Genomic DNA, 21,192 nt, shown 5'->3' with positions numbered 1-21,192 from the left:
TTGTGCACTATACATATGTGAACTCTACTTCACATTATTGAAGAAAAGCGCTTGAAAAGTTGAATTTTTTAAATACTTTAAACGGCTAACCAATATTATAGCAAAGCGGCCTTAAATATGTTTGAAGATGTTATCGAAAGGTTTGTTTATTCAACTAAATCAAAAGTGAACACCCATTTGATTCTGGCAAAGACCTTGTTTTTTAAATAGAAATAAGAGAGCCACTCTTAAAAAAAAGTCATATTTTCGTATGCTTTTATTACCTCATGAAACATTGAAAGCTACAAAAAGAAGTTACTGACGGTAAAATTCATTTTTTTTTTAAATCTTAATAAGTCACTTCCTTATTTTTCCATATTTCCTATACAGCTATTTGCGAAATTCTAATGTTGTATATATGTCTTAATAAAATACTTTAGTGTATTTTACTACTGGAAGGCAGGAATTTGCTGATGCGGCGGTAACCCGGCCGAATATGTTTTTGAACTACTAATTAGTTCAGATATCATAAATTGGAATATTTTAATAAAGAAAGTTTTGAATTAATTTTTTATTCAAATTCAGTTGAACCGTATAAGTCTGTACTTTTACTATATAATGAACTAAAGCAATGAATGTGGATTTACCTCCCCATTAACATCAGCGCTATTGGATTACATGAAAGTTAACCGGATCAGGTTTAGTACAGAGTTCTGATCTTGAAACTCGAAGAAATTAGCTTTATAATGCAACTTCTGAGTTTCATTACGAGATATTGTACTGCTTAGTTGTCGCCTTGCGCGTTATTATAAGAAGAAATATTTATAGTCGAATACATTAATGCAGTTTTATGACTTTCACCATAGCAAGTGTCCTGGCAGGCGAGAAATTAACTTAAAAACACCAAACGTCACTTATTTCATGACAGTTTTTGTACTGTGCGATTACCCGTCTACTGCAACCGAAAAACTCATTGTTATATTCTAGTTTCCTATTACAGTTATTCTACTACATATTGTTGGTTGAGAAACATACCCTCCTATTAAATAATTCTAATTAAATAATTTTTTAATCATAAATCATAACCAGATAATTTTAAATCATTACCAGAGAATTACTTCAGGTAGTTTACTATTAGTTATTCTCAGTTAACTTTTTATGACAAACCTAATTTTTATATTTACGATAATACATTTATCAAAGAAGTTTGACCTTTCTTGTTAAAGGTAAGGTTATTCGAGAACCTGTCAAAGCGATTAAACATTATTTTTCCAGCTACTTTAGATCCTAAATTAGCAGTCCAATTTCACACTAGGTACAGAAAATGTCTACACATACATTCATGAAAATCCATTTTGAATTCACTTGTACAAATAGGCCGGGAAGATCTCGTGTAGGTTTGCGATGAAAGAATTAAAAAGTTAAGTAAAAAGTGCTAGATATTGAAGGACATGCAGCTTACTTTCTGCTAAAGATCGAATTAAAGGATATTTATACATAAATATTCTTGTCTTTTACATATTACAATGTTGCATATTTAATTTGCTAAGAAGTAAGAAAAATGTGCATAGAAAATGGAGCTTTTCTTAGAAAGCTTATGTATTATTGATTATATAAAGCATAACAATTCAGTAAAAGTGTAAATTTAGTAAAATGAATAGAAAATGTAACTTTCTGACCTCGTGCCATTGGCGAAATCATTAGTAGGTTCACACAGGCAGCTCCATATCCTTGACCAAATATCGTTACATTACCCGGATCACCACCGAACTCGTAAATATTTTCTTGAATCCAATGTAAGGCAGCCACTTGGTCCATAAGTCCATAATTACCCCGTGCAGAACCATCGAAAGCAGGTAAAAATCCTGAAAATTAATATGAAGGAAAGCTAGGTTTTACATTTCTTATCGAATATATAGCATATGATAAAGAATTTTGTATTATATTTTTTTCTCATTTCTATATTAAAAATAAGATGGTACTTCGAAAAAGATGATTATTGTAAATATTATCATTATTTCATTAGTATTATTAAATTACTGCGACGTTTATGTGAATACACTAGCTGATAAATATTCTTCGTTAAGCAAGGGTCCGACTGTTGAACATTTAGTTTCCGAAGGGTGAAGACGGGCAATTGTAATTTTAATGTTAAATAACAGCTACGTTTAGAAATATGAGATTCATGTTGTTACTACGCGTTTTTTTTTTTTTTTTTTGAAATATAAATATAATTGCAAAACATACTTCATTCATTCTGGAAGCAGATAATGAAGCATTGTGAATCAAATTATTGCATAATATTTTTAGGCACAAACAATGCATAGAAGTAAAACGCAATTAGTACATTTACTCTTCAAGTATAACATTATTTTTTGAGTGTTTTCAATGTACTTCACATAAGTTTGTCCATTTGACAAGTGAGGTTTTGTTAACTGACTTCGTGTTTCGGTTTTAGGCTAAATGGGTGTCTATTTTGAGGAGAATAAGATTTTTCTATCACATTTGTATGCAAAGGATGTCGCATCGAATGTTTTTCAAATGTAAATTGTTTCGTATCAATTCCACTTTCAACTCTTCTACCAATTCACTTAAAATGCCATTCGGAAAATACACCAAGTGGAATGTTCGCTTTCACCTAAAAAGTACCACTGTTTCAAAGAGAGAAAGAATTGCAGCGAAGTTAATTTAGATGCTGTGAAGAACTTACAAAGCCTGTACGAGCGACTGGATTAAGAAAACTCAAAACCAAAGTTGTGGTTTTGCAGTGGCATCGCCGTACTGGAATGACCCAAGTGGCATCCACATTCCCTTGTGATTCTTGTGTGAATTAAGTATTGAAACTAAGAAAATTTGTTGCTGATGTAAGAATTCGCTCCACTCTGTTTGCGTTTTTTCTAATGTGTAACTGGTTGAAAATAGTGAATGAGGAAGTAGAGCATTTCATGAAAACTATCTCTAGGGGACGCAAAAATTAAACATATTAGCATTTAACCCCGATGCGAACGAAATACCTAATAGGAAAACTTATCTTTAACCAAATATGGTGCTCGAATCTTAAATTGCCTTTACATAAGTGAAAAAGAAAATTCACGAAGAACGATGTTTGTGAACAGCTGTGTATTCTGCTAATTGCAGAAACCTTAAGCTGACTGCAGTAGTTCAATTATGCGAAGCAAAATTCACACACGGTACTAATATCGTATACAATAGAAAAGTGAATCGATTCTTATAGAGAAAATAGGAAAACCGTTAATTATAAAAATCAGCAAATATGGTCCTGTTACAGGGTCCGCCCATGTGTCACATCATGTTAGTCAACCTCCTAGATAGGAGAAATGCACTTGAATGGGGGATCATATCAATTAAAGAAAAATGCTTTGTCTTTTCATGGTAAGCACTAACGTGAAAGTAATAAATTTTCTTGAAATGAAAAATAGCTATTCGATGAAATAATGAATTCGTCATTTTAGGTAGTGGAGATAAGCGAACGTCTGTTTTTTCATAATCACTCGCCTGCTCTAGCCGTAACTTTTCGATCCATTAAGATGGTACCAGAGATTTATGGATGGACTTACTCGACTATGAAAAAACTTCCGTTTGTCAAACTCTTCCCATGATTCAAGTAAGCATACATAATGTATGCTTGCTTGAATGTGTTACATCATAAAATGAAAAAAAAAAAAAAAAGAAAACTAATTCAGTTAAAAACATAACCTTTTCATATTAAGACTATTACTGAATAATATACTATAGTTGACTTCATACACGTCACAGCTTCTAAATTTATTACTATATAAGTTTTAATTTTCTCATTTAATGCTTCACTGCATCCAAAGCAAGAAATTTTATAATCAATTTCGATTAAGTTTCAGACATTCTATGTCGACTTCTACAGCAACATAACATGCCCATAACTGGAATTAAGAATATCAGCAACCTGGTGCTGATTATAGCTGATTACCACTCTTCTAAATCAGATAATACAGTTGAAAAAAATCAAGGGGAAACATTTGTGTGAATTGCGTAAAGCGTTCTACTTTATTAAGTGATATTCGAAACTTACGATATGCACTAAAATAATTCCTAAAATGAAAACCGGTCAGATATCTACAAAAGGCAGTGAAATATTTTGTCAAATCATACTGATACTAGTTTATAACATATCAAAAATGATAGGCTATAGTAAAGAAAATATGTATGATTGAAAAGCAGTTTGATATCCGTACAAAATGCATCCCGATACATCTCATGATCTCAAAAACTTGGCATCCTTTTCTTTTCAAGACCTCTCTTCACCTGTCCGTTGTAAAACCCATATCCGTCAACGTTACATTAGTCTTTCATAGCACTGCATACTCTTATACGGATCAGTTTCTTCCCGACACCATGTTCGACAAGTATTTTCATGGTTACCGGCAATACTTCAGTGGTGCTGGCAACCATGTGTGATACTACTCTACCTATAGAAGTGGCAGCTGGTCAATATTTATTTAGAGTCCAACTTATTAGACCACCGAACAAGGTTCCCCTTCTCTTCCCTTCCATTCACCACTATATCCGTGGATTAACATTCGCCCTGAAGAATTTAAACTCCTGGTGATCAAATACCAACAATTTACTTATATTTTTCGAGTGTGGGAGTACTGGTATGTATTAATCCTATATGAACACATATAATAATCATCCATATGAAATTTATCAGTACATGACGTAGTGAGTTTCTTTGCATATAGAAAAAACAAGGAGTTATCTTGGAAATTGAGAAACAGTTCAGTTAGCAAGGACGTGCAGAATGGTGAATGAATAGATAGGTTGCCAGTCAGCTGAGTGATATGTTGGCGAATGAGTTCAAAGCAAAGTTTACCAGGTATTGTGCAAATGATGGTTAATAATTGGTTTTTGGAATATTAGTGGACATTCTGGCTTCAATGAATCTACAGACTCCATGGAACTTGTATATATAAATACATCAGTTCCGTGGGTGGAGGATTGGGATAATTTATTGCCGTTCTTAAAAGTGTAGGAGTTTAGGGAATACTTCATGAGGAAGGCTATTTATTCAAAGGATAGAGGTAGATGGAATATGGAGAAGGAGGTTCGATATATTTGAATTTGCACTGAAAAGGGATGCAAGAAAGCTGTTGCTTCTTTAACAGATCCTAGACAAAGAGGAAGAATGACCGTTGTCAGTTTAGTGGCGCAGTGACTACTAAAGTATTTATACAATAGATAGTGCTGAAACTTCGCGCCTGTGAGATAGAAGTTGAAAGGAATCTGTAAGATAAATCATCTATGAGCAGAATTGCTTTTCTTTGCACATAGCGTCAAGAATTTTTAAGGAAGCTCTACATGTACCAACTCAAATACATGAGCAGTAGTCTAAGGATGGGCGGATTGTTAACTAATATAAAACCCGTCTTCTCTTCATCTTCTCTCATATCGAACTCCTTTTCCACCTATCAGTCAATTTCCCCACAAATCTTCTCACTTCAGATTCACTTCAATTTATCCTCATAGGGAACATACCATAGGCGTATCTCCATCTTGATCACTAGCTTTTTAATACCTCTTGCACATCTCGATATGTGCACAGTACCGATAGGGCGGTATCAAGGCCTTGTAAAGAGATATAATATCTTTGATTGTTAGGGTGTTCTCCAGCAACCAGGTGATCTTATAGGCTGCTTTAGTCCAGTTTGTAATAATTCATGCTCCTAACCGTAACCGAAAGACCATAGCTCCCCAAATACCCAGCTTCATTAATTTCTTACAATTGAGTCAATCAGTGTGTTATACAGTGGATAATCTATCATCCCAGAATGCATAACCTTATACTTTACCACATGAAATTGATAGCAATTCTTTGTCTGCAGTGTTAGTCTATATAGATTGTCCTGCACGATGTTTACATTATTATTAACTTAATGCTATCTCCAGTTTTACATCCTTCGCAACTAACTGAATATTTCCCCCCAGATCACTTCCTATATCATTAAATCACAAGTTCAGTAGCTGAAATGCAGAGCTCTATGGCACACTGATCATCTCCACCCTTTTATCCATCTCACCAGCTTTATATCCAAATCCGTTCGTGCCAATTTATGTAAGAGTTCGTGCGATACACTGTTAAATGTTTTTTCAGTCTAGCAGTATCGTCGTGTAGCAGTTCCTCTAATTCAACTCGGCAGTCATGTTATTATAAAAAGTGAGTCAGTTGCTGAGGCATGACCTACTTTTCACAAAACCATGTCACACTCTTCCAATGCAATATCCAATTCCTATACAGCCATTTCTGAATTTTGCTTAACTAACTTCCCGGATGACTTGGCCATCACTCCTGTGAGCTGATCGGTCAATAATTTGTTACTTCTCTTACGTAAAGGAATCTCCAAGAGAGAACTATTCCCCACCCCTCTTTCCATTACCTTGGAATTCTGCAACGTGAATGCATGTAAATAAATAAATGTACGTATAAATTACCAACAGTAATGCAGCTAAGGTGAATTGGTAATGTGTTGTTGGACGCGGTAATAACTTGTCACATTTATGACAAAACTTGTCTCGAAGAGATTTGTAATGTAGTAACGCAAATAGGGAATATGGAGTATATTCGACTTTATCACACACAGTCACGATATAGGCAATGATCTTGCAGTTGAAGGATTCGAATAGTTGGATTTCAGTGCCATAAATACACACGCTATATAAATATAATTTATATATATATACCATGTGAACCAAAGTAACAGAAAAAGTAAAAATTCAATAATTCGAAAAGTATATACAGTAGCACGATGAGGTTTTCACAGAAATAGCGTATATATATATTATGAAGCCGAATTACAATATTCATAATTCTGTGCTATTCATTCATGAAGGACAAATTCAATGTTTATCTTCGTATTTCAGGGAATACGGTGCATGCATATTGACTAGCTGTTGTTTCTTTTCACAATGGGGTGCAGCGTACTGCTAAAACATGCAGACACTTGGTACATATAATAACAGCAAAATCGATTCTAACGCTATAAAATTGGGGTACTTCCATATTAACCACGCCCTCAAGACCACACCGTATTTGAGTTTCGATTCTTCTGTCCTGTAATCGTGTCTTTCTGCTGTGATATTCTAGAACTTCATGTTACCGGATTTTAAGAGACGTTCAAGCAAAAATTGTTTAATTTAGTAAAGCTTAACAAAGATCATTGGACCATTTTAAATGAATTCAATTAACAATAACCCTATGGTTTAATTCGACTGAGCAAGAAAGAAATTTCTTGAAGAAGGTGGATCGATAGAATGAGTGCATTTTACAGATATAACATAACAATGCACTTTGCGTATAGGCTTAGTTGCTTTGGCGTAATCGGTTCACCTAACCAAAGATTTATTGTGGAAATCTGATGTGATCCCACCACCATTTTAACTTGAGGTTTGAAGTAGCCTAAACCGAAGTTTTAATTATCGTAGAAATCTGGTGTTAGTCCGTTCTACCAGTTTGTAACTTCTAGTAGTTTCAGTATCAATTGTTTTCAGAGCAGTGATCCCGGATTATCTATCTCTTAACCAACCAACAATACAACTGTTATTAGTTTTCACACTGCCGCGAGCGGTTGTAGGATTTATCAAAGTTTCACTTTGAACAGCAGAAACTGAATTTAACGACTGCAGAGTGTTAAACCCACTAAGTGTAACAGGACAGAAACCAAACTTCTTTGTCTGATGCTATTTCCTTACTGAATTCATTTCTAGCACGGTTTTCTGTTAATGAGTCTGAACAGGACATGCCACCTGAGATGAGTACCATAAACCATAGGTTAGTTGATCTGGTGTAGTGCGATAAGTAGAAGAAACTGTTTATTGCTCAAATGACGAAGAGATTTGTAGGGAGATTTTTCTGTAATAATAGTTAAGGGAAAAATAAATTGCAATTTTATAACGGTTCAGTGTTTATAATTTGTACGAAGTATGCACATTACTCTGATTTCAGTAATATAGGGAATATAAATGCTTGGTTACAGGAATTACGAAATCCAAGCATACTTTTTACGTCAATAATATTAACAGAATAACATTAGCATTAAAACGTGTATAACATTTTAATTGTTGAATTATAATTAAGATTTTTTATTCTCAGGATAAATGTAGGGTACTGCCTCAGGCAATATACTCATGGCGTTATAAAGAACTTCCTAAGATACTGGTCACCATATTACGCATTTTGTAAAAAGTACTTGCACAAGCGTTGTCATTAGGAATCCCTACCAAGAATCTATAAGGGTTTCACAATTGGATATTAAATTGTAACTTTTTTTACTTAAATTAAGGGGATATTAAATCCCGCATAGTTTTAAAACCGAATAAGAAACTCAAAGATCGGAATCAGAGAGTTTCTTGCCGAATATAGTAAACTATAAAGTATCGGCGACACTAACGTTAGCCAATGCAAGTGATCCTAGTACGTAGTACAATACTGGGTAACTCGTTGCAAAGGTGGAGGAAGTTCAGATCGCTATTCTTAGGTATTTTCCATAATGTAAAAACACATTTCCTAGGAAATGTATGCTGTTATTACATTATGGAGGGAGGTCACTACCCAGACCGGTTTCAGCCTTTTTTGAGGCTTCATCAGTGAGTAGCTAGACCTAATACCAAAGTGTATAGCGAAAAGAACTTATATACTCTGCGAACGAGTTATCCAAACAGGTGCAACCATTAAGTTACTTAAGTATAAAGAGCTAATAAGCTTCATTTCGGCAATGAAAACATTACTTAAATTAAGGGGATATTAAATTTTATTAAATATTAAATCGGAATCAGAGAAACTCTCTGATTCCGATCTTTGAGTTTCTTATTCGGTTTTAAAACTATGCGGGATTTAATATCCCCTTAATTTAAGTAATGTTTTCATTGCCGAAATGAAGCTTATTAGCTCTTTATACTTAAGTAACTTTTTTTTCTTTTAAGAGCTATCATAGGGTAGTTAAGATATCACGCAATAAGCCCTTCGGGTGGACGAGCCTCGTTCGAATTCCATGTGAGGTCAAAGGAGCCTTCATAAATGAAGGCGAATTATTCAAGCATTCATACCGGTTGCTGCTGGACGAGACTCATCCAGTGGTTGCCAAAATTTTCATCCCTCAGTTAAATATTTGTATACTGGACGCTTGAATATCATCTTTCCAGACAATAGATAATCCACCCGATGTCCACTTCGGGCATTTTACGTTTAATTTCATTGCCTGTTAATGGAGTATTATCCTGGTTTTAGGCTGGAAATGAGCTGAAAGTTCCATGTTTAATCTCTAAAGCGAGGTTTCCAGATTATTTTACCCTTTACTTATTTATGCGCGATACCGACCTGAATTTGTTTTGTGGATCGTGTCTTAAATGCACTTATCACACAATTGAGTTTTATAATTTTATAAACTTATAAAATCGGCAAATGGTGAATGCCCACAATTCTAGTAAAATTTTCATTTCCATAGTCACGTGTATGTTATGATATTTTCCCCTTGAACGAGCTTGAGATTCTAGCTGCTCAGAGTGGAAATGTTTGTCTTAAAACAAATACAAAACTAGTCGTGAATGCCCACGACTAGTTCGGAATCGCTTATTTCATTAATTTTTTTTTTCATATGTCCCCATTCCTACGAAAAGCATCCATTTTTTTGTAACTTGCAGTTGTTCAGTGGAAAGCGATGTACAGAACGAATGTTGTGTATCATTGTCGGTTAAGCACTACCTCCAACCACAATATTAGCAAAATTTTCATTTCCATAGTCACGTGTATGTATTGATTTTTCCCCTTTAACGAGCTTGAGATTCTAGCTGCTCAGAGTGAAATTTTTGTCTTAAAACAATGTGTATACACAAGTTAAAGAAGCCAACTATCAATTACTATATGCGCAAGATAGAATCAATGCATTATTCAGCCATTCCTTCCGTTATGTTAGAAATATGATTGAAGGGGAAGATAGTCTACATTTTGAAGAGAATTCACCGTCGGTGAATGATCACATTCATACAGTGCATCGTGAATACCGATGAAAGATATTTATTGAATAGAAACGTAAAGGTATGTGTAGACTAACAACAAAGTTGACAATTTTTTACCTTCCTGTTACACATTGTCCATATTTGATTATATGACGATATTACTGATTGATCGCGTAAATTTTTTGTTGAATTAATTTGGGTGAATAAATCTTTAAAATTTATTTGTCAAAGTTTGACGATTTAGATCGAAATCGGGATAAGAAAGTTTTCGTTTATTTGACTATTTGCTTTTTAGATATTTCAAGAAAAATATTCTCGTAAGGCTTAATACAATAAAAGAAATCGAATAAACAGAAAAGCAATGCAATCAACGCTCAACAATACGAAGCAAACGAAATCTCTATGTAGGCCTCGGATTCAGTTGTTTAAATCAAAAGTTTTAGATTAAGTTTGGAAAAACTTTGGAAACAACATTTAAGCAGGCATCCATAATGCTGGAACACTGACTCACGGAAACAGATCATTATTGATAAATTTTGTTTTACCTTGCTGGCTGTCAGCAAATGAATCTTGCATATTTTTTACTAAAAGGATGAACTTACCGGCAGCTAGTAAGTTTATCCAGAGTTAAAAAATAAAAATGAAGCGTGTGTGCATTTTTTTTTCGAAGTAAGAATAATAAAATCGTTGTGAATAGTGTTCAAATATAAATGTATGTATGTATGTGTATATATATATTTCTATAATATGTATAATTTTAATAAATAATACATTTAAGAAATGATGCATTATACTAAATAGCAACAGAGCAATGCCGTAATAAATGCAGCCTTGCTGAAATCAGATAAGAAATTAGCTGCAAAAAAAAAATGGCATCAAGCAGAGTACGAACCGTTATAATATATAATGTCACTCATGAGATACAATATTTAGAATTTTCTCAATTATTGATCGTCTTTAGGAGAGCGTTGAAACGCTTTTTTCAATCTAATTCCTTCACAGTAAACCGGGATTTGTTGGAATTAGTCTGAACAAATATTAGACTATCACGCGTATATGTATAATGTGTATTCTTTATTTTTTCCTTTTGCTCAATAAAAATCCAGAATTTCATGGATTAAAAAATTTTGTGAAATTGACAAACTCATAATTCGACGACTTTGTTTCCTACATTTTCCAATGGAAAGGCACATGCAATGCCAGCAGGTTTCTTCTTTTTTTTTGGGGGGGGGGAGGGGTAAATATAATTTATTGCGGTATTATTTTTGGATAATTGCTGTATAACTTTCAGTGTGGCTCAAGTCAGAAACGGTGTTACTCTTCCTATTGATCGAGTGGTCAACATATCAGTTCTCCACCAAGAGGCTACAGGTTTGAATCCTGCCTAGGACATGGATATTTGTGATTGTCCTAACTCTGCGGAAGGACATCTGCGACCCTACAATTTCAACTATAAACTGTAGTTGTCGCTTGCCCAGGGCCTGTCAAACTAGGCAAGAAACCAATAGACATAGTCCAGCGACACCCGCAGCAGTGTACCTGGTCAAGGGGAGGAGGGCTCAGCCCCATCCAGGCACCAGCTAAAGGATAAAAAAATACTCTTCCTATTACAACTTAAATCAGTTTCTTAGAGAGCGCTTTGTGGGATAGAAAAGATTCGATATTGAAAACGCATTAGTCGGTCAACTCTGTAACATTAGGAATAAGTGGTGGTAGAGCTCTCCTGTCGTACGATGTCGAGTTCATTGGTCCAGATCTGGTGACTACATAGTCAAAGTCTGCCGGGTTAGCCTTTCCTTATACATCCTTTCTAGGATTAATTGGATATAGAATATTTCTTTAAAATAGGCTTATCATTTAGAAATTTTTTTAACTTAGGTATATTATGCAATAAAGATGCCAAGTAATTTTATATAAACTTGGTTTTAATCCTATTTCCCAAGTAAGCAAACAGATAAGTCAGTCAAGTTTGCGCCTTTTAATGCATAGCATCATACATCTCCGCAAGGGGATGTGCTTTGCATTAGGGGAAAATTCTAAGGAAAGTCATTAGGCTTACTCCACCTTTACCACGAGTTGCCTCAGACTTGCACTACGTGCAGGCGCAAACTTGATTTACTTCTCTGTTTGCTCACTTGGGAAATAGGATTAAAACCAAGTTTATATAAAATTACTTGGTATCTTTAATACATAATATATCCAAGTTAAAAATCTTTCTACAGCTATCTGTCATCCTGAGATATTATTTAATAAGGTCAAAACACCTTGTCTCTGAGTAGGGCCACCGCTGGGATTATGGCTCTGTCTGGTGGTGGGATGAGCCTACCACTGGGTGGAGCCAACGCTGAGAAGTTCTTCTTGGTGACTGGGTGAGCCTGTCACTGAGTGGAACAACGCTGTGTTGAACGGTCTTTCGGCCCACTATGGAGTGGTCTAGGGATCGTCCTAATTGGCCGAAAGACCAATTAGGACGATCGTATAAGTAGAGATGGCTTTACTTATTCAGTGAAACCGGTCTGGGTAGTGACCCTTGCCTTGAATGCATAGCATCATACATCTCCGCAAGGGGATATGCTTTGCATTAGGGGAAAATTCTAAGGAAAGTGATCGGAGCTTACACCACATTTACCACGAGTTGCCTCAGACATGCACTACATGCAGGCGCAAACTTGACTTACTTGTCTGTTTGCTTACTTGGGAAATAGGATTAAAACCAAGTTTATATAAAATTACTTGGTATCTTTAATAGGCTAATCATTATTAGTGATGTTTGTTTTCTCGATAGTGAATTATATTGATCTAGTAAAAAAAAAAAAAAAAGACCGATATCCAACAGACTGACTTTGAATCCAACCGTGGCTTGGATGTTTATGGCATTACCTAATGTGAGATCACGCCGTTCATGTGAAACCTGAAGTAGCTTGAACATATTTTCCTATTTGGTTTCTGGGAAAAAGATTTACGGTTTATCTAGAATTTGGCCAACTCGTAGCTAATGCTAATGTTCTATAGGTGAATAAAGTTTCGTGAATGGGATTCACAAAAATAAAATAAATAAAAAACCAGTTCAAGAAAAAACATTGGGCATAGAGAAATTGTTTTCTACTTCCAGCTTGTGAAGTACAGTATTTGGAATTTCGAGAGTGCGAAAAGGATAAATAACTGAAGAGTATTTATCCTTTTAAAGGATAAATACTCTTCAGTTAAAGGATAAATAACTCATGCTAAACTGAACCTGATATGCTAAAAAGATCGTTTTAGAATACCATCAGAAATAAAAATGAAAATGCATAATAATACATATCCATTTTTATTCATGCCGTTTTGATGATGAATAAAAATATCTACATCAATACGCGCTTTTTAGAACTATATTTGTTTGCATTATTAGAATTTTAGAATTATTTTACGTGAGAAAGCTATTATTTTATCGTAACGTGATTTATTTAAATCCAAGCAGTATGCGATTACAACATAAGCAGGATTAATTACCGCTAGTCATCGACTAGACATTACCTATGCCGAAAAGCTGAACTACTAAGAAATGCATCCTGAATTTCTACAATGCTTCAATATGCATATAGCTTGCGTTACATATTTCCATCAACATGAAGGAATGAGGTAAAATATACACGAGATTTCTTTTTCGGTTTTAGTTGAGATTTCCTTCAGTTCCCTCGAAGCGATGGAAGAATAGTTAATTGCATAAATGACTTAACGTTGAAACTGCTTCCATTAAACAGCTGCATAAAGCTGTTTAATATGAATGCAAATAATGAGTGCAAACCACATCAGCATTTTGCATCTTAAAACTGACAAATATTTATCTAATTTCAGAAATGTTAAAGGAAAAATTGAATTTTGTGCACTAAACAATAAAGTACGCGCAATTGGAAAAATATTTCTACAATTTTGAAGATACCTACCGATGGGGAAAAATCCAATATAGATGTGGACATGAACTACACCTATTGTTTCAGAGTAAAATCAATGCATAAAAAATATACTTTAATAAAATTCAGTACGGACTTTATTTCTTTTAATGATATAAAATCACCCTTTCTTACAATTAATCAACTATACAACTTATTCTTAATTAAAGACGGTTAATATAGCTATAATTCTGCGGAGTGCATTTCTCTTAGCCCGAAGGCTACATTGGGAAAAAATGCATTGAATGTAGAATAAGAAAACGTCGGCGTCTCGGGCTCTAACAAAAAGTCGATAGTCTAGACAAGAAGAGCCAGCAGCAGTCGAAGTGGATGTATGCTGTCAATATTATCTGTGGAGATGCTGTTTGTCGGTTCTTGATTTCTCAATGGGAACAGTCTTCAAGATGTTACCTCTGCTGTCGGTGGATTAAGAAAAAAATTATTTGATGTGGGGTCACCAGAGAATTTCTAGAAATGGCATGCCTTATCCGAAATCCTTTTTCAAGCATAGTAACATGGAAAATGTATACATGAGGAGCGTGAAAGGTTGCAATACACGCACGCATTTGTCAAATGGTTAGCGACATCATCTCTAACCTTTGACAAATGCGTGCGTGACAATTTGACTAACTATTTTATGGTACCGTAATTAGTTTTTATTTATAAATCAGTTTACAAAAGTAAAAAAAAAAATGTTTTCGCGAGAAAAATAAATTAACTTTAAGTATATGAGAGTAACAGCGAATGACTTGTGTATGTTTGATATCAAATTAATTAAAGAGCTATCTCTGATTTGAATGAGAAACAGTAACGAACATGAGTAAAAGTTTATCATAATATTAAGAATATTTTGCTTTAGAAATTTCAGCATAAGAGATTTAACGAAACATAATAAGTTTCTGGATTTTCTGAATAAAAAATGGCATTTTATTGATCAGCTTTTTTCTTAATCAGTTTTAAAATAAATTCATAATGATAGGATCTTAAAAATATTAATACTTCAGTTTGTTTACAGAAAAGATTTGCAATGAAATAAGCATTGTTCAAAATATTCTGTTACTCGCAGTAAACAAAATATACATATATCCATTTTGTACACCATATATGATTTGTTTGCCAAGGAAATATAAGAGCATTAGTCTAGTTAAAAGAACTATTTCATTATATGTAAAGGTCAATTTCTCCAATAAAACTAAACATTGAAGAAATAGGAATTATTTGATTTCATGAATTCCTTTAAGCCATTAAAGCAGTTTTGATCTATTTATCTTTGTTTCTTTAGAAATAGAGAAACATTGTTTAACAACTCTTGTTTCGCTGATATCTAAACAGTCTCTTCACATTGGGATCTACTAAACGCGTTAGCCGCTCCTAAACCGAAACCCGATGTTTATCCACAAATTATGAAATGCAGAAATTTCGAAAATCTTCTGAGAATATAAGTCCTATAATAAGTGAAATAAAAACTAAATCATATTTCAGTTAACTTTCAAGGACTATAATTTTGCATTTATTTTGTTTTTAACTATCCGAGACAGAATGCAAATAAATCAGACTACTGGCTGATTTATTTGTTACGCTGATAATGGCACTTTGGTAATGATGATACTTAGCTCTGTACTAATAATGTGTTTGTGTGTGGAATGCATGATATAATCAATACATTTCTGATAGTATCCAGAAATAATATGACGACGTTTGGTAACAGCAACTCTATTTAAAAATAATGAAATAACCCGCTCTTTACTTCGCCTTAAACTCGCGCTTCATTTGTAAATCCCCAATTGCACTCCTTGGAATTACTACAATCACCTTTAGAACTTTTGTAACTGCAATGGAGCGGGAGATTCCATCTTTAACACGATATGGTGATCAACTTTAAAAACAAATATTCAGACCCTCTGGTAACCACAAACTTGCCTCCACGAGAAACAATTGCATATGGCTTTCCAAGCAAGATATACTGTTGAGTACACTTTCGTGCCATGAAACACCTTAAGTCTCTAGAAACGTGGTATGTAAATAGTTTAAATGAGTATATTCCATAGTGAACAGGGTTTATTCCAGAAACCTGAAATATTGCAATTTGCTACTTCCATGAAGATTGATTTGTGATACCTAGGAGTTCATAAAGAATATTTACATATACTCGTTCATTTCAACCATCACTCTTATCTAAATGCTTTAATATAAATATATCAGAAGATAGAAGCAAATCGTCTATATTAATCGTTACTAAGATATATTGTTTCCGATTTCAGATGCATTCATTTCTAGGAACGGCTGTATTACTAATCAGAGAAAATGGAAATATTACAACGTTTAGTAAACTAAGAAGAAACGTTTTTGCTTGCTTGGAGATTAAAATATTGCTGACACTTGAACCAACGTTTCCTTTGATTCATATTCATTGATAAGTGAAGTTTTCCGAATTAGTGATATTATCATGTGAGTTTCTATTATTGGCATTGTAAGTAAAATTTTCAACGGCCTGAAGTGGGTAGTCAGGTTATTAAATTTCTAACTTAAAATGTTATAGATCTCCTGTATTCGAATTATTTCCATAATTAGTAAGCGTGTTGCTGATTTATTTTGAAGCATGAAAGATTCTTGGGTATTTCTGAAGTTTGCGTCTAAGTGGACATTGATAACAGTTCTCTAGATAATACCGTGCAAGGTAATATATCATCCTACAGGTATATTACTCTTCTTCATAAGCCCCTCCTCCCACATTACGATTTTAAACATTATGGGATGTTTAAAATATTTCTGACTCTCTATTTAATGTCACTTTTTTCCAATTCAATGAACACCAAATTGAATGGATAACTGTTTTTATCAATACTGAGGATGAATGTTCTCTGATAAAAACTTGAAGACAATTGCATAATGTTTTATATAATGCAGCAATAAATCTTTGTAGGTCATTCTTCATACGAACAGAAAGCCAAACTGTATCCTTGGTTAATTCAATCAGCGCACAATATTTGTCGGTTAGTAATGATTCCTGAAGAGTAAATAAATTCTGACTTATTCCGATGCATTTATCATCTACAAGTAAATTTTGTGTGATTGGATGATAGAACTGTGCGATTATCTTGAATTTTTAAAATGTTTTCATACTTATTTCCTGCCAGGAATCGTAAAACACACTATAATCTGTAAAATAAAAAGTAGATTCAAATGCCTTAGATGCATAACAGATGAGACATAGCATTGTATCATCTGTTATGAATTACATTATTATAATTTTTATATAACTGGTTGTAGATATTAATGAAAGCTTAGTTTTATTCGTAATGAGTAGTGATAAGTAAATAGTTATTATATTATATAACTTGTCGACCTGGAATTAATTTCCCTTCATTTTTTTTTATAAAGGAGCGCAACGATTACTTTAGCGAAGATGTCTGAGCTTAAAAGTCTATCAGTAGAGAAATGAAACGTGAAACTAGGAATCGGTGGGAAAATATTGACATTACTTGAAATTCATGGGACTCTATTAAGCGCTAAGGCAGAAGCTAATTTGGGAATTCATTATTGCGTGAACTTAGAAGTTGTGAAATTGTTCGAGGAGTTACTGATATATCATATAGTTGAGTTATTTGATTTTCATTGGAATACGTGATCTTCAGTAGAGCAGAATTTGAAGCATCTTTAGAAGTAAGAAATTGTGAAGGCAAATAAGTTAAATCAGTTATCATAGGTGATACCACTGACGTGTTATTTTCTTTTATATGAGGAAAATAAAACTGGATTTTTTAAGATTCCGAAATCTTCAGTATGTTCAAAATTTGCATATAACTTTACTATAGTTTGCTAGAAAATTATTGTTCTGTGCTTATCTTTCTTTTCGAAAGAAACTATTCAGTTTATTTCTGAATTTCTCTGAAATTCATGAATAATTATTCGTGAATAATTTATTAGTATGGACTCACAATTCATTGTTTTCATGTCAAAGACTCGTTTTAATAACGAAATTTGGAGTTATCGCGTTGTATTTAATATTGTTTTTAATAAAGTATACAATACATTAGCCCTACCAGTCTTATTGTGTGAAAGCGAAATCTGGACAATAAAACAAAAAGACAAAGATTAATAACGGCAGAAATAGTTTGAGAAAAATTGCAAAGTATACTCTATTTGCTCACAAAAGAAACGAAGAAATTATGAAAAAAATTAAAAAATATAAAGATAAATGGATGGAACACGTTCAGAGAATGAAAATAGAAAGATTACCAAAACAAGCTTTAAAGTACAAGTCATTAGGAAAACGAAAACCAGGACGTCTCTTAAACGATTCAACGATGACTTCTAAGGCCGGAACAGGCCACGCCTAAATCTTAATATTGTCAGGCAATTATTTAAATTGTTCGTTTGACTTTGAAGATTTCCATTATTTTAGGGATTTTTTGTTCATAAATTTAAATAAATTTCCATTACATTTAAGTGTATTAAAAACTGCAATCAGATTTAAGTTCACCTGATATATTCTAATTTCAAGGTGTTTGTGGAGAACAAAGTGAATCTATATTACTTGCAGATTCCAAGATTAAAGAATATAGAATAGTTTTAAGATATGAGAAATATCTCGAAGATGTATTGACTTCATGACGTAAGTTAACTAGAATACCAAAGCTAAATATTTTACGAAGGGGGAAACAAAATGGACTAATTTTAAAGAACTTATGAGCAAAACTAATGCATTTAATGTAGTACAAGACCCTGCTTGGCCATTCTGTCATGGGAACTACTATTCTGCAGTAGTCGTATTCAGAGCAAAAGAGCAATGGTGGAACATTTTGCCATTATTGGAGGACTATATACTCATGTAAAATTTACGTATATAAAATATATGCTTGGTACGCTAATTAGAGGGGTTTATTTTGAAAAGTTGGAATCCCCATCCCTTATATTTCTGCTGTTCATGAGTTTGTGTTAGAATTCTATTGAGGAAAAAGTAATAATGCATGGTGATTACTTAGTTTGCCAAATCTGAATCACTTTTTTCTATATATTCGATATTAAAAACATTGAAATCGTTAAGCTCATCTTTGGTTTTGATTCTTTGTTTCTGATCCGAAATAATCCAAATTGAATTGTATTGAAGTAATATCAATCAGTAATTTTGTAATGTATTAAGGAGTACTATCTTCGTTTAAGAAAACCGTGTACCTCTTGATAATATTACTAGTTTTTGGATCAAAAAGGACACGTCTTGATCGACCGAATAGAGAGCATCCTATTTTTCAACCACCAGGTTATGGTTATCAGTCGTGCTATGAGAAAAGGATGTTAAGGAAAGTCGTAATAGAAGATTTTCTTTGCCCAACCTGAAATCACAATCTCACTTATTGGAGGTCTGAAAAACCCCCAAATCTGCACCCTGTATTAAATGTGCTACGTTACAGATCTTTTATTTGGAAGGGATTAAAAAATAGGAAAATACAAACAGTAATTCTAGAACAAGATCAATTTCTTTCTAATACTTTATAAAATGAAAAAAAAAAAAAACAGATATATGAACAGAAAAGATAATGAACTAGTATAAAGGGAAGTTTTAAAAAGTAAATTACAAATGTAACCATTTGGAAGAAAATTTATAATTTGGTTAGTAACTAAAGCTACAAACTTGTAATATATGCAGAAAATATTCATGGAGTTTAATTTTAATGGATTCACTTTACTTAACAGAACATCGAATCCAGGAAGTTGAATGAAAAAAGATTAATGTATGCCTTTCTGCAGTTGGTAAGCTTCCTTTTGTTTCAATAATTATGAACGCCTGGATGAGTTTAAAGCATGTGAACATTAAAGGCTGTTGGTGAAAATTGCGCTCGATCATTAAGTTATCATACAGTGTCAGAAAACCTACAAAATCTACCCACACATATACTATATTTACCTTGTATGCTTGGTTTGATTTTCTTGGTCTTCATTGGAGATTTTAATTAAAAACAAGCAGTTGATAAATAATGATAATCAATAAGGAACTTGTTTCTATATTTCTTCCGACATAAAATGCGATTTATTTCATTTTACTTCATTTTCTGACTTTCATTCCTAGAAACTTTTCTTTACATATTTGTATGTTAGATCCATTGTTTCTACTTCGCCTTTTCAAATACAGGAAAGTTGTCCCGTCAGAAGTGACAGCGATTTTTCTCTCTCCCGGAAACTGAAGCTTTACAACCTACAACCTAGCCAGAGGGAGAAGCGCATTTAACAGATATTTAACACACTTGCCTCAGTTTATTACTTCTGCCTTTTCTGAGTAACCCACAAGAACAATAACCGGTTCCTATTTCAGCTTCCTATCGATAGTTGTACTCGTATATTTCCTCTGCACTTTGTCTCTAATTTTAAATTCTAATTTATGTAGCTAATTTTATATTAAAATATCGTTCTTTGAAACATCACTGTAAAACATTTCATTGACAAAAAGATACTATTTACAGAATTTCCACTTAATTCAGCAATGAGTTGTTGCCGCACCAAGTTATGTTTCCATGGGTGGAGAGATCACTGTTATGAAACATAAGTTCTGATGTACAGTGAACTGGTTTTTTTTTTCTTTTTATTTCCGAGAATATAATTCAGAAACGCAATTGTCTTTCAAGGTGTAGAATTGCTTCGTCTGAAAGAATGCAAGCATTACTTCTGAAGGATCTTGTCTGATTTTTCCTTTGTAATAAAGGAACCCTTCGTTGAGCGATCACGTTTCTCTCCGGACGTTAAAATGAGCACAGGCTTTTGTTTTGGGTGAGAGGTCTTAAAGCACTTTAAAGTAGAATAGTGGGTGTTTCCTGAAAAAAATTATCTTCGAATAAAACTGTGTGCAGTTAAATAAGTTAACATATTCGACGCTTTCCGTCTTGATTATTTTAGAGTTCAACATCGCTGAGCTGTTCAGATCACTCGACATGTGCTAAATATTTTAACCGGATGGTGAATTGATGGTGTCATAAGGAAGTAGTAGAATTTTGTTCCCAGCATTTTTGGGTATTTGCATATACTGATAGAAGAAACTGGAAGACAAGAATATAATCCATTTTATGCATTTTACCTCCTTAGCAGAGATATAAACTATTTTATGTTATACTAAGCATCTCTTTGGTTGTGCCTCTGTATACGTACAATCTGTGAATAGTGCAGCGTTATTAGCATATATTCACTGCTTATCAATGCTCATTAACAAGAAATGTAATTTTATTGGACTCCCGCTAAATAACTCCCATCGTACATTAGTATCATGATTGGCAAAGAGATTGGCAAAGAA

General features: G+C 33.5%; 1 protein-coding gene across 1 annotated transcript in view; it reads right to left on the bottom strand.

The window, feature by feature from the left end:
* The window catches only part of LOC150094478 (neuroligin-4, X-linked-like), a 386,118-nt gene that overhangs the window by 13,025 nt on the left and 351,901 nt on the right, over positions 1–21,192 (bottom strand). Inside the window, exon 3 of the mRNA XM_090412477.1 lies at positions 1,659–1,844. Within this exon, the coding sequence (XP_090268603.1) occupies positions 1,659–1,844 (186 nt within the window). The remainder of the gene's footprint in view (positions 1–1,658; positions 1,845–21,192) is intronic.

Source organism: Typopeltis vanoorti, chromosome 22 (assembly GCF_054136105.1).
Source record: "Typopeltis vanoorti isolate ZY-2024b chromosome 22, IOZ_Tvanoo_1.0, whole genome shotgun sequence".
In the NCBI taxonomy this organism is placed as follows: Eukaryota; Metazoa; Arthropoda; class Arachnida; order Uropygi; family Thelyphonidae; genus Typopeltis; species Typopeltis vanoorti.
Note: the sequence above shows the minus strand (reverse complement) of the source record. Positions and strands in the feature narration are given on the sequence as shown.